Consider the following 12,222-nt stretch of genomic DNA (forward strand, 5'->3'; position numbering starts at 1 on the left):
ACCCCCCGATGCCTTGAGCATAGAGCGCAGAGCGGCGCAAGTCGGATTCGGTCGCTGCTCGGTGGTGTTCGGCTCGCGGGTATTCCCCGGAAGCTCCGACAAGGGAAGCTCCGCTCAGAAACTTTTTCTTTATTCCAGGTTTCTTGCAAGTCGTTTACCTTACCTAAGGTGCCTTAAGTCAAGGTGGGATGAAGTCCCTGGACCCTGGCCGTGGCGCATCTGGATGGGAGTGGCTTACATTGGAACTCAATCGCTTCTATGTCTTATCCTTATCGATATAACATCGAGGTCCTTTATCGATAGCCACTGTTATCAGCCCCGAGATTGAACCGCAGGTGGGAAAAAAGTACTTACAGCTGCCCTGTGCAGATTGCAGAGCAGCGTGGTGGCTGCGGGGAGCCACGCACAAGCGCCTATCACAGAGCGTGGGACGGATACGGGCTTGGAAATATTTCTTTCGTCAGGTCACTTTTTGTTCGTTCGTAGCCGAATCGTCAAATTTAGGGCGTGTGTTTGAGAAACTGCGCCGCCGCCTCGTCTGTCCGAACCCTGCTCCAATTCCAGGGTCCACGCTCTTTCACTCCTCCACTCGTCGATCATCGTCGAGCAATCTTTGGCCTCTTCTTTTTTCGAGTCACTAGGGAATACCTTCCGTGCTCGAACTTACCTAGTCGCATATCTCCTTGTTGTACCCCTCCACTACCGCCCACCATGACTGAACCTCCCGCGAAGAAGATGTGCCTCGGCGTCGACTGCCCCAACGAGGCTGGCACCCTCCAGTGCCCGACATGTTTGAAGCTCGGAATCAAGGGCAGCTTCTTCTGCTCGCAGGACTGCTTCAAGAAGAACTGGGTATATTTCGCTATTGCCACTGGCCTCATATTACAAACCATTCCCGCTGACCTCCAATCGCAGGGAAACCACAAGTCCATGCACAAGTCTGAACAGAGTATACTTCACCATGTCCTCCCGCCAAAGGTCGTCTCTAAACCAGATCCAGAGACAGGTGTATTCAACCCCTTCCCGACGTACCCCTTCACCGGACCCCTCCGACCCGTCTACCCTCTGTCCGAACGCCGTACCGTCCCCAAGCACATCCCCCACCCCGACTGGTGGAAAGATGGTATCCCCAAGTACCCGAGAAGCATCCTGAACAGGAACAAGGTCGACATACTGGACGCCAAGGGAATCGCCGGCATGCGCAAGGTCTGCCGCCTGGCGCGTGAGGTTCTCGACATTGCCGCCGCCGCCGTCAAGCCCGGCATCACGACGGATTACATTGACGAGATTGTCCACAAGGCCTGCATAGAGCGCAACGTAGGTCTCACTCTGGGTGCATATGGTGCGCGTCGGGCAGGAGAAGGAGGAGCAAAGGAGCTAACCAGACCAAACCGCAGGCCTATCCGTCGCCCCTGAACTACAACCACTTCCCCAAGTCCGTATGCACATCCCTCAACGAGGTCATCTGCCACGGTATCCCCGACCAGCGCGTGCTCCTCGACGGCGACATCCTCAACATCGACGTCACCCTCTTCTTCGAGGGCTACCACGGCGACCTCAACGAGACGTACTACGTCGGCGACCGCGCCAAGGCCGACCCGGACGCGGTCCGCGTCGTGGAAGCTTCCCGCGACTGCCTCGACGCCGCCATCGCCGCCGTCAAGCCCGGCACGCTCATCCGCGAGTTTGGCAACATTATCGAAAAGATTGCAAAGGAGAGGAACTGCAGCGTCATCCGCACGTACTGTGGCCACGGCATCAACTCGCTGTTCCACTGCCCGCCCAACGTCCCCCACTACGCCAAGAACAAGACGGTGGGAGAGTGCAAGCCCGGCATGACGTTTACTATCGAGCCCATGATTGCGCTGGGCAAGTACCGCGATGTCACTTGGCCCGACAACTGGACGAGCACGACGATTGATGGCAAGAAGACTGCGCAATTTGGTGAGTGATGTTTTTGTTTTGCGCATGTTCTCCACGATGCTGTGGAAGGCCATTGAGAAGAAGAACGGAACGGCAGCTGACAGGAACGAACAGAGCACACTCTTCTTGTGACTGAGGACGGAGTCGAGGTCCTCACAGCTAGAACGGCCACGTCGCCTGGCGGCAAGGTGCCGATGCCCGGAACGAACGGCGAAGAGAAGGAGACCACCGCATAATTGATAACATTAGCATGGGACACGGGGCATAAGCGAGCACGGTGTAGAAGTACGGGAGGCGTTGAGTGAGAATTGAAGAGGGCGGGATACGTGGCGAGCGGACGCTGGGATGAGAGCATGATATGTGAGCTGGCATTGCTCTGGCATACACGGTGTTTAGGGGGTGATGCCATAATCAAGTGCCATGAAAACAAAAGCAATCGGCGCGATGGGGACAAGGGGCGTCGAATATCAAAAAGATCAAAAGTTGGCTATGCTGAGAGGACGCCACGTGAGTGTGCCACAGCCGTCTGCCACCACAAGAGGCGCATGGTCGGTCCCAGAGTACCCTGTCCCATGCGACTGGAGACGACAGCTGTCATGGGCAGAGGGATGTGCTGGGGACATGCTGAATCGCCGTCATGATGAGGTCTACTGTGTATGTATTTCTCGACCCCGCGATTATCAAATGCCCGGTATCGCATCGGTTCTGTTCAGTACAATCCGTAAGCAGTACAGTACTTGCGCAAACCAGCAAGTCGTGGAAAGCTCGCATTATGTCTTGCAGAGGCAGGTATTCACGTGATAGCAATGCTTGGATTCTGGAATTGCCCTTTACTGAGAGACAGGTGAGATAGAGGGGGATTGAGGTTGAACCTGGCTCTTCCCAGCCACCCGGTGGAGATGTTGCGATGGCTTTCCACCCCGCCGCCGCTTTCGCACTTTGCCCGGCAGACAAGCCTCACCGAACAGTGCAAGAGGGGTCGCGCAGGTAGGTAATTGGACCACTGGCGGTGGGTAAGACGACGATACAGGATCTGGGATTTCTTCATAGCCCAGAGCTCTCCTAAGCCGTATAGAGAGATAGAATTTGCGTATTGAGCGCAAAATGATAAAGAAGCTTGCCTTACTTACTGCGTATTGCGCTGGCTTGGAGATGCCAATGGAAGCGGTACGTACTATTGCTGACGCAGCTGGCAGAAGCTCAGAGTCTCAGATGGGTGGAAAGTGGACTGGCGCTAAGCCCGTCAGGGTTTTCCGGGGGCCTATCTGAGCCCTTTCTCCCAGCACTGAACAGCAGCACGGACTGAATGAGGTGGGCTGGGCTGGCGGGGAGAGAGGGGAGCCCTGGAGGGACCAGTCCCCCGTGGCCCACGGCGCTGTTGGAGACCTGAACAAAGATAATCAGTGCCCGCGGGTGAAAGAATCGCACAGCAAGGCGTGGAGCAGCGAGCCTCTTTCATCATCAGAGGTTTCCCAAGCCCCGTAACCCACCCTCCCGATTTTCCACGACTCGACTAGTGGCTCCCTGTCGCTCGCTACGCAACCCAACGCTACCCCGACGGGCCAAACCAAAGAACCATCGAACCAACGGAAACTCTCTTCACCACTTCACCTCGCTCTTCCAACTTTGTCTCTCTCAACCCACGTGCTGGACATCCTCCACCTCTTTTCAACCGCACAACTTCTCACCTCATAGCTGCCTGACCAAGAGACACGTCTGCTTGCCACCTAGACACGCAGCCAAACCATCTACCTACAGATACCGTCGCCGCATACGCAGACACAGAGACAGAGCTCCATCTGCGCTCATCCATCCCTCCTCCTACATCACCCCAGTGACGTCGAAGCATTCCACCTGCCCGCACGCACGCATACAAGCTCCAAGTAGCCTCGCGAGCCAAAAACCAAGCTTCAACGCCGCCAAAAACCCACGAACAGCAACTGCACTCGAAACAGCTGCTGTTGTCGCATATCTCTCTATCCTCCCTTTCCATCTAAACGTATTCAACTAGCGCAGCACGCTGCCAACTTTCCGTCAAGATGTCCGGCGAAGCGTGGTTATACCTCTTCGCGGTGCTGATAAATGCCGTCAACCTCTTCCTTCAAGTCTTCTTCACCATCATGTACAGCGATCTGGAATGGTACGTTATCCCTCGTCTTATCCACCCATCTCCTTCCCGCCTCGCTGCTGCTGCTGCTGCTGCGGCATGCTGCACGGCGCACGCCAGCTTCTTTCTTCCGTGCTCAGACGAGCTCGAGGCTAGACCGTGCTGCATGCTGCGGAGCGGGCGGACGCGATATAGCTGTCATCCCATGATCTCTTGCAATTGTATGCTAACATGCCTACTTTTACAGCGACTACATCAACCCCATTGACCTCTGCAACCGCCTCAACACCTACATCATCCCCGAAGCTGCCGTCCATGGATTCCTGACCTTTATGTTCCTGATCAATGGATACTGGGTACCTTTGATCCTGAACCTGCCGCTCGTAGCCTACAATGTCAAGAAGTATGTTCCCCCCCTGTGACTCGCCTGGTGGTGGCAGAACTCGAGAAAGCTGACTTGACCCTAGGATTGTCGACAACACCCACTTGTTGGATGCTACCGAGATCTTCCGCAAGCTGAATGTCCACAAGAAGGTAAGAGCCGCAACACGCCTTAGCTCTAGCTAGCTCGTGTCTGACAAACTCGCGCAGGAATCATTTGTGAAGCTCGGCTTCCACCTGATCATGTTCTTCTTCTACCTCTACAGCATGATTGTCGCCCTCATCCGCGACGAGTCTTCTTAAACGGTGAACCCTGCCCTGTGCACAACACACAGGACGGATTCCAGTATATAGAGACCATGCCACGTGGACAAGAACCAACCAAACGTACACGCCGATGCGCTGCCATCCTCTAAAACGATGCACCATCCGGAGCTACTATTCAAGAGGGAGGGAGAGGTTTCGGGCGGGCAACCGCTAGACATGGAGGGGAGTCATGATACCAGCAATGCGGGGTGTCAAAAGGAGAAACGACAGCTGACAGATATGGTGTCCCGGAGTTACGGGCAGAGATAGGTGTCTCTGCTTGGATTCTGATGATGATGAATGGGAAAGAGAAAACGGAATACGACACACAAGCACATGGTGGAGGAGGGCATGAAGGAACGAAACGGGCGGGAGACGGGTTACGATGCGAAAGACCAAATACCTAGCTGTTTACTTTATGTTGTTACCAGGCCGGCTGGTCCTGGGAGCGGCGGGTTGCGATAATTGAGTAATGACAGATCTTCTGAATGTCTCTTTCTTTGAAGCTTGTTGCCTTGCTGCTCCAAACTAAACTTTTTCAACGCGGCTGTTACCTTACTTTCAGAGACCCTTGAGTGTGAGTTTGGTGTGTATGTGGTACCCAAAGCTGCCCAAGCTTTCCGTGCGCCTGTTTGCGCCTTGAACCTGAGCTTCGAGGTCGGAAACCGCAGATCCCAAGGGTAGCTCCCCAAATTCAAATCCTGACATCAGATCACGTGACACCAACTTTTTGCTGCCACGACCAGGAACACCAGCGGCCAGTTGCGACCAAACATTGCGATTCTGCGACACCAACAAAACCCACTCACTCACTGTTCAAATCTCTCGCGACGGACGAGACGACAGCACCCAAGATGTCGGGCTTCGGAGACTACCCGCCCAACATGGCGCCCCAGGATGCGCTCGTCGTGCGGCAAGAAGCCGAGCCCGATCACGCAGTCGTCCCCTACACCGGCGAAGACCTCGCCCGACCGCGCGTCGGCCCCGCGAACCCCTTTAAAGACGAATCCGCCATGACGCTGAAGCGCAAGAACGTTCTCACCGGCCGGGCGGAGGAGACGTACATTTCAGAACACACCTTCCGCAGCAAACACCGCGCCGTCGAGCGGAAAGGCGGGCCCGAACGAGAGTACCAGACGGGCGCGGCCGTGAAAGAAGAGAACGCGCGGATACGGTCCGGTCGCGAGGGTAAAGGCGACGCGACGATCGTTGAAGGTGACGGTGCGTACCTGGGCCCCTGGGCGCGGTACCGTCGCGAAGAGTACGAAGTCGTCGGCGAGGGCGAGGCGCTGGCCAGCGACGAGGAGTACGAGGAGGTAACGGACGATGGCGAGGACAACGACGTGGTGGAGAGTGGGACGGTGCTGCGCGCGCCCGAGGCGGCGCTGGCGCGGAGGAAGGAGGTGGAGGCCATGGGCGAGGAGACGACAACGTTCCACGGCGCCGAGGAGACGGATTACCAGGGCCGGACGTACATGCACGTCCCGCAGGACCTCGACGTCGACCTGCGCAAGGAGGCCGGCAGCGTGACGAATTACATCCCCAAGAAGCAGATCCACGCGTGGAAGGACCACACGAAAGCCGTCACGGCGCTGCGGTTCTTCCCCGGGTCAGGACACTTGTTGTTGTCTGCCTCGGCGGACAGCACGGTCAAGATTTGGGACGTGTATCACGAGCGGTCGCTGCTGCGGACGTTTTCGGGCCACGCCAAGGCGGTGTCGGACGCGACGTTCAACAACGACGGCACGCGCTTCTTGTCGGCGAGCTTTGATCGGCAGATTAAGCTGTGGGACACGGAAACGGGCACGTGTCTGAGCCGGTTCTCGACGGGCAAGACGCCGCATGTGGTGCGGTTTAACCCGTCGGCGGAGCACGCTCACGAGTTTGTGGCGGGTATGTCGGACAAGAAGATTGTGCAGTGGGATACGCGCGCCGGCAACGAGATTGTGCAAGAATATGGTGAGTCCCCTTGGTCTTTCCCCTTTTCATCGGAGAGTAAATATGATGTATTAACACTTGCAAGACCACCATCTCGCCGCCATCAACACAATCACATTCGTCGACGAAGGCCGCCGCTTCATGACGACATCAGACGACAAGTCCCTCCGCGCCTGGGACTACAACATCCCAGTCCCGATCAAGTACATCGCCGAGCCCTACATGTACCCAATGACGCGCGCAGCGCCGCACCCGAGCGGGAAATACGTCGCCTTCCAGTCGTCGGACAACCAGATTGTTGTGTATGGCGCCAACGACAAGTTCCGGCAAAACCGCAAAAAGTCGTACCGGGGCCACAACAACGCCGGCACGGCCATCGACGTCAGCGTCAGCCCCGACGGGCAGTTTTTGGCGAGCGGCTATACGCAGGGGTTCGTGTGCTTCTGGGACTGGAAGACATGTAAGATGTATCATAAGCTCAAGGCGGGAGATCAGGCTGTCACGTGTGTCGCGTGGCATCCGCAGGAGACGAGCAAGTTTGTTTCGGCTGGGGCGGAGGGGGATATTCGGTATTGGGATTAAGGGAGGTGCGTATTCTTCAGGAGAAGATATCATCAGTCTGTGTCTAGATGAGAGAAAGGTCTTTGTATTGTATCGTAGGCATTGCTCGGCGTTGGGAGGGGATCAAAATGATATCGCCCGTTACTTGTCTCATCACTCACAATGCCAATCTTGATAACCTTGATCTGTTTCGTTTGGTATTGGAACGTACACCGTTCACACCAACGCTCATCGATCCCAGCAGCTTTTGGTTGTTTCTTTTTCGAATCAAGGTAGCTCTATCCCACCTCGACATCGCTTTCCTCCTTCCTCCCTTGGGCACCCATGGCTATATACCTCCCTCAAACCCATTCCTCACGCCAGCACAGCAGCGCTCGGCTAGGTCGGCGAGTTTAGGTCGAGCTGCGTGCGAGGTGGTCGAATTGGTTAAAATAAATAAAATAAAATACTCCCATGAAGTCGGAGTCCGGGTTGACTGAGGGGCGCGCTATTCAAGTCCGGGCAGGGGCGTGAGCTCTTTAGTATGTTATCCCCTCATATTTCCTTCCTTTTCTTTTGATTCTCCAAAGGAAGGGGTCTTCTTTTTATTTTTCCTCCATTGAAATGCGGAGACGTGGATATACGTAATAGTCAATGCTATGAGGTTGATCATTTATTGTCTTGGTGATGTATCACACGGCAGTGCTTCATACTGCACTGCACACCTGGGCTGGAGAGATTGCGATACCTTCACCATCGCAGCTCACCTATGACAAATGTACACCAAATACGAGCAGCAATCTGTCTACCTCAATCACATGTCTCGTATTCACACGGGGAAAAGACCGCCCATATTCCAACTACTCGTCCCTTATCTTAGTGCGCGCAAGTTCGACGGCTCAGCTACTAAACAGTTAGAACCTCGCCTACACGCGCGGCGCACGCTTCTTACTAAGAAAAATTCCCCCGCTAATTCAGGAGAGAGATAGAGACACACGGGAGTTTCGGGGAGTTTTGGGGAGAGGGGTGATGGCCGGAATCGGACAACGTTGTATGTGTGTCAGACGCGGCCGGCCGCGTTCCGATGCGGCCTTGTTACCCCAACGTTTATGTACCGTATGCATGCGTGTCTCACTGCTTTGGGATGATATCGTAACATCGTATCATCGTACGGTGACGGAGGGGGTGGAGAGAATTCCAGACATCACATGGTCTCTTTTACTTCAACGTCTGCTGTGGGATGATACTGGTCTTTGATCAATTCAATTGAGAGAGCTTCAGCAAAAACAAGCAATTTCATCCCGATTTCACGGAATCACCAGGGCGAGGGAAGATGGATTCAGTTTATTGGGATATCTCCCCCGGCGCAGAAGACGCCGAGGAAACGGAGAGCGTAGAGGAAGAGGAAGCAGACAAGGATGTCAACGCTTGCTCACCAGACACCAAGGTTCCCTGCGAGAAATGCAGACGCAAGAAACGCTCATCATGTAAACGATGCCGCGAGCGACAGCGACAGCTTCAGCTTCAACACCAGCCAGGTCCTCACACTCGTCCTCGGCGAACGAGGAAATCGTCTCTCGAAATCGCATGCTTCCCAGATCGCTCACCGTCTCCATCTTCATCATCTTCCTCCTCCTCCTCTTCTTCTTTCAATCCATCACATTACCTTCATCCCTCACCAACACCACCACCAAACTTTCTTAGGATGGCGCAAGACGCAATCCCAGAAGTCATCCTCCAACAACCACCAGACGACGCCCCAGCAGACACCGCAACAACACAGAAAAGCACACTTACCGTTCCCCCCGGAGGCCCGAGTTTCGCAGCGGTGTATACCAACTCCCCGTCGTGGATGTCGACGTATACTTCCTCGACGTGCGCGACGACGTATACCACCACTCACGAACGTTCCCGCAGAGACGGACTCGGCAGCGGGGAGAAGGACGCCGGGGACGGGTGGCTGGACGTCAGGAGGCGGAGGAGGCCGAGGCCGCCTTATCCTAGACGTCCGAGGACCGTTGGGCGATGGGATCAGGAGGGAAGGTCGTCGGTGGCTGCGGTGACGTCGTCGATGATGAGGTCTAGATGGGGCGAGGAGACGGTGGAGGGGTGGGACGAGGGTGAGATGGAGAGCGGGAGCTATTGTGTTGTTGAGGGGGCGCGGTGGGAGGAGCAGAGGTTCATCACGTCCAGGAGGCAAGCGAAGGCGGTGGGGACGGGGATGGGGAAGAGCGGTGCGCGGAGAAGGGGGAGGGGGGACTGGAGGGGTGTTGTTGGGTATGGAGCCAAGAGAAGAGCGAGAGTGGTTCCGTTGGTTGATCCGCCTGTGCCGAGGATTCTTTTCGATCTGTTTGCGATGAGGATGGGGATTTCGAGGACGGAATCGAGGGAGGCAGGGAGAAAGGGGCTATGGGGATTGCCTTTCGTGGAAGGAAGAGGGCATTCCCGGGCCGTATTCGCCATGGCGTACGTGAGAGGGACGGCTCATGTTAAGGGCCTTTGGGGATTGTTAAGCGATAGATGCGAAGACACTGGGGGTTTCTTGGGGTCTGGTGCTGATGGAGGGGTCTGGAGCGTTTTGCTGAGATATTTTGGGGATATACTTGGCTTCTCTAGGCATGAAGGGCAAGCTGATGTAGATTAGAATGGTCATATGGAAGCGACTTTGGCTTATCATCATCGATACATTCATCACAAGGTTGCTAGTCACCAATGTTTGACAACTCGTGTATTTTGTCCCGAAATTTGAAATTTATGATGCCTCCTTCCTTCTAACCTGAAGTCCCAGATATCCATGAGGCCAACACTCTCGAATACCAATGAGAATGATGGCAGCCTTCCTGATATTCCAATGTCCTTAACCTACGCCGGCTGACTGAAAATGTTCTGTGGACCTCTGCAACAAGAAGAATGGCGCGAACTGATATAGTATAATCTAGAACCCCGGACCGGGCGCCCTAAGCGGGAGCAGCCTCCTTCTTCTGACTGCGAAGGCCAGTTCTGGTTCCCGGCACTGCCGGCTTGACTGATTTGGCAGTTCTCTTCCTCGGAGCTTTGACAGGCTTCTCCTCTACCTCCTTGATATCCTCCTTGGCATCCCCCCTCGTCGTCTTCCCATCGTTCTCTTTGGGGGGCTTCTCTACTTTGCTCTTCGAGCCCTTGGGCTTGGTAGTCGTCTTCTTGGATGTGGAGGCAGTCTGTTGGGGCTTGGTGTCGGACTTCCTGGCCGTCTTGACCTTCTTGTTGGGCCTCTTGTCAGACGAGTCGTCTTGATTCTTCTCTCCTTCATCTTTGCTGCCCTCTTCGACTTCCTCTTCTGCCTTGCGCTTCTGACCCTTGGGCACTGAATCTGTCTTCTTGGGTGTGGTAACAGCCTGTTTGGGCTCGGTTCCGGACTTCTTGACCGTCTTGACCTTCTTGATGGGCCTCTTTCTAGATTCATTGTCTCGGTTCTTCTTTCCCTCACCTTTGCCGTCATCTTCGACCTCCTCTTCTGCTTTGCGCTTATGGCCCTTGGGCGCAGTATCTGTCTCCTTGGGAAGGGGGGAAGGGCTCATGGGCTCGCAGCCGCCGTAAAGCGGAGCGTTTGCAGTCATCTCGGCTGGCCTCTTGTCAGGAGATTGGGTGTCCTCATCGCCTGAGTCCTTCTTTCCGGTGTCTTTGCCGCACGCTTCGAGATCCTCCTCCGCCTTGCGCTTCTGTGACTGCGGCGAAGTGGTAGTCTTCTTGGGTGCGGCCTTGGTTGTGTTGGCGGTATTCTTCTTCGCCGGCTGCTTTTTGGCCTTGCTAGCCGTCTTCTTCTGCTTCTTCGCTCCCCTGACCTCGGCGTCCTTCTCGTCAGACTCCAAGGCCTCAGACTTTCTCTTGGAACCAATTGAAGGGGACATATCCGGGGGAGAGGCAGTATCCACTGAGTAGCTGGAGCGACCGCCCAAGGTTGGCTTGATACTCTTCACCGCATCGCTTATCTCGATGCTGGGAAGAGGAGCCGCCGAGCCCGTACGCGACGTGCGCGAGCTGCGGCTGCTTCGGGGGCCCCAGGCTCCGGGGAGACGGCTGGGACTCGTCGGTCCACTAAAGTACGACGAGTGTCCAGGCGGGAAGAGGCCGGGCAGGTTGGGAGGCTTCCCGATGACGTCCTCGATGGTGATCTCGACCTCTGCGAGGCGGCGCTCGTTTCTGGCGCTGCGGGAGTCGGTCACCTCTTGTTTTTCCTCGAGCTGGTCCTGCTGGTCTTGGAGCTTGTCCTGGCGCTTCTTCGTCTCGATGTTAGTTTCGCGGATTTCTTCCTTTAGGTCCTTGACTTGGGCTTCGATGTTGTTTTGCCACTGGAGGAGGCTTACCTGGGTCTTGTAGACGAGTTCCTCGCCCATGTCGAGGCGCGCTCTGAGGGCCTGGATCTGCTCGAGGCTGGAGTTGCGAGGGTGGAAGTCTACCAGGATTGGCTTTGATGATGTACTCTTGAGGGACCTATGGGGTGAGGCCGTGAGATATCGCTTCTTGGATTGTTGGGCTTGGGCCGGGGGCGTTCCCTTGAGTTCGAGCTTCACCTTGGTAGGAGGCGAGCTGGGCGGAGTACTCTTGATGGAAATCTCCTTTATGGGAGTCTTCTTGAGGGGAGTCTTCTTGACTGGAGTCTTGGATTTGGATGAAGCGGCGTACTCAGTCGGGGGTGTGCTTTCTGCTGGAGATGGGCTGGCAGCAACCCTTCTTTCTTGGTACAAGAATGAGGAGTCGATGTCGTCTTCCTCCTCTTCGTCCTCTGAAGGTGAATATTCCACGATCCCATCTCCGGTCGGATCATACTCCGTGCTTGGGCTTCGGGAGATTTGAATCTGATACTGGCTGAAATTCTCTCCAGTTGGGCCAGCGAGGGCGTTCCTTCCTCCTGAAAAACCAGTTTCCGAGGAGGAGCTCGGCGCCATGTTGGCTTCAGGCGCGATATATGATGAACTCGCCATAATGTGGGAAGGATGAGTTTGAGTTTGAGTGAGATGATTTGGAGGAGATGTGAAGTAGAGAAAAGG

The 12,222-nt window shown here is 55.4% G+C and overlaps 5 protein-coding genes across 5 annotated transcripts; 4 read left to right on the forward strand and 1 right to left on the reverse strand.

Moving 5' to 3' along the window:
- Positions 1-711: 711 nt before the first annotated feature.
- On the forward strand, positions 712-2,159 carry CTAM01_06507 (methionine aminopeptidase; the record flags this gene model as incomplete). Its single annotated transcript, XM_060522534.1, has 3 exons — positions 712-1,317; positions 1,398-1,944; positions 2,038-2,159. The coding sequence occupies 3 exons, from the start codon at positions 712-714 to the stop codon at positions 2,157-2,159; spliced, it is 1,275 nt and encodes a 424-aa protein (XP_060382793.1).
- Positions 2,160-3,962: 1,803 nt separating this feature from the next.
- On the forward strand, positions 3,963-4,714 carry CTAM01_06508 (cornichon protein; the record flags this gene model as incomplete). Its single annotated transcript, XM_060522535.1, has 4 exons — positions 3,963-4,063; positions 4,278-4,433; positions 4,498-4,564; positions 4,622-4,714. 4 exons carry the CDS (start codon positions 3,963-3,965, stop codon positions 4,712-4,714), a joined length of 417 nt encoding a protein of 138 aa, XP_060382794.1.
- Positions 4,715-5,571: 857 nt separating this feature from the next.
- On the forward strand, positions 5,572-7,237 carry CTAM01_06509 (WD repeat domain-containing protein; the record flags this gene model as incomplete). The annotated part of the gene is made up of 2 exons (XM_060522536.1): positions 5,572-6,676; positions 6,741-7,237. The coding sequence occupies 2 exons, from the start codon at positions 5,572-5,574 to the stop codon at positions 7,235-7,237; spliced, it is 1,602 nt and encodes a 533-aa protein (XP_060382795.1).
- Positions 7,238-8,900: 1,663 nt separating this feature from the next.
- On the forward strand, positions 8,901-9,834 carry CTAM01_06510 (uncharacterized protein; the record flags this gene model as incomplete). The annotated part of the gene is made up of 2 exons (XM_060522537.1): positions 8,901-9,429; positions 9,812-9,834. 2 exons carry the CDS (start codon positions 8,901-8,903, stop codon positions 9,832-9,834), a joined length of 552 nt encoding a protein of 183 aa, XP_060382796.1.
- A 318-nt stretch (positions 9,835-10,152) lies between these two features.
- Positions 10,153-12,156, reverse strand: CTAM01_06511 (uncharacterized protein; the record flags this gene model as incomplete). Its single annotated transcript, XM_060522538.1, has 1 exon — positions 10,153-12,156. One exon carries the CDS (start codon positions 12,154-12,156, stop codon positions 10,153-10,155), a length of 2,004 nt encoding a protein of 667 aa, XP_060382797.1.
- Between the last annotated feature and the right edge of the window lie 66 nt (positions 12,157-12,222).

Source organism: Colletotrichum tamarilloi, assembly GCF_030869305.1.
Source record: "Colletotrichum tamarilloi strain Tom-12 chromosome Unknown Scaffold_18.1, whole genome shotgun sequence".
In the NCBI taxonomy this organism is placed as follows: Eukaryota; Fungi; Ascomycota; class Sordariomycetes; order Glomerellales; family Glomerellaceae; genus Colletotrichum; species Colletotrichum tamarilloi.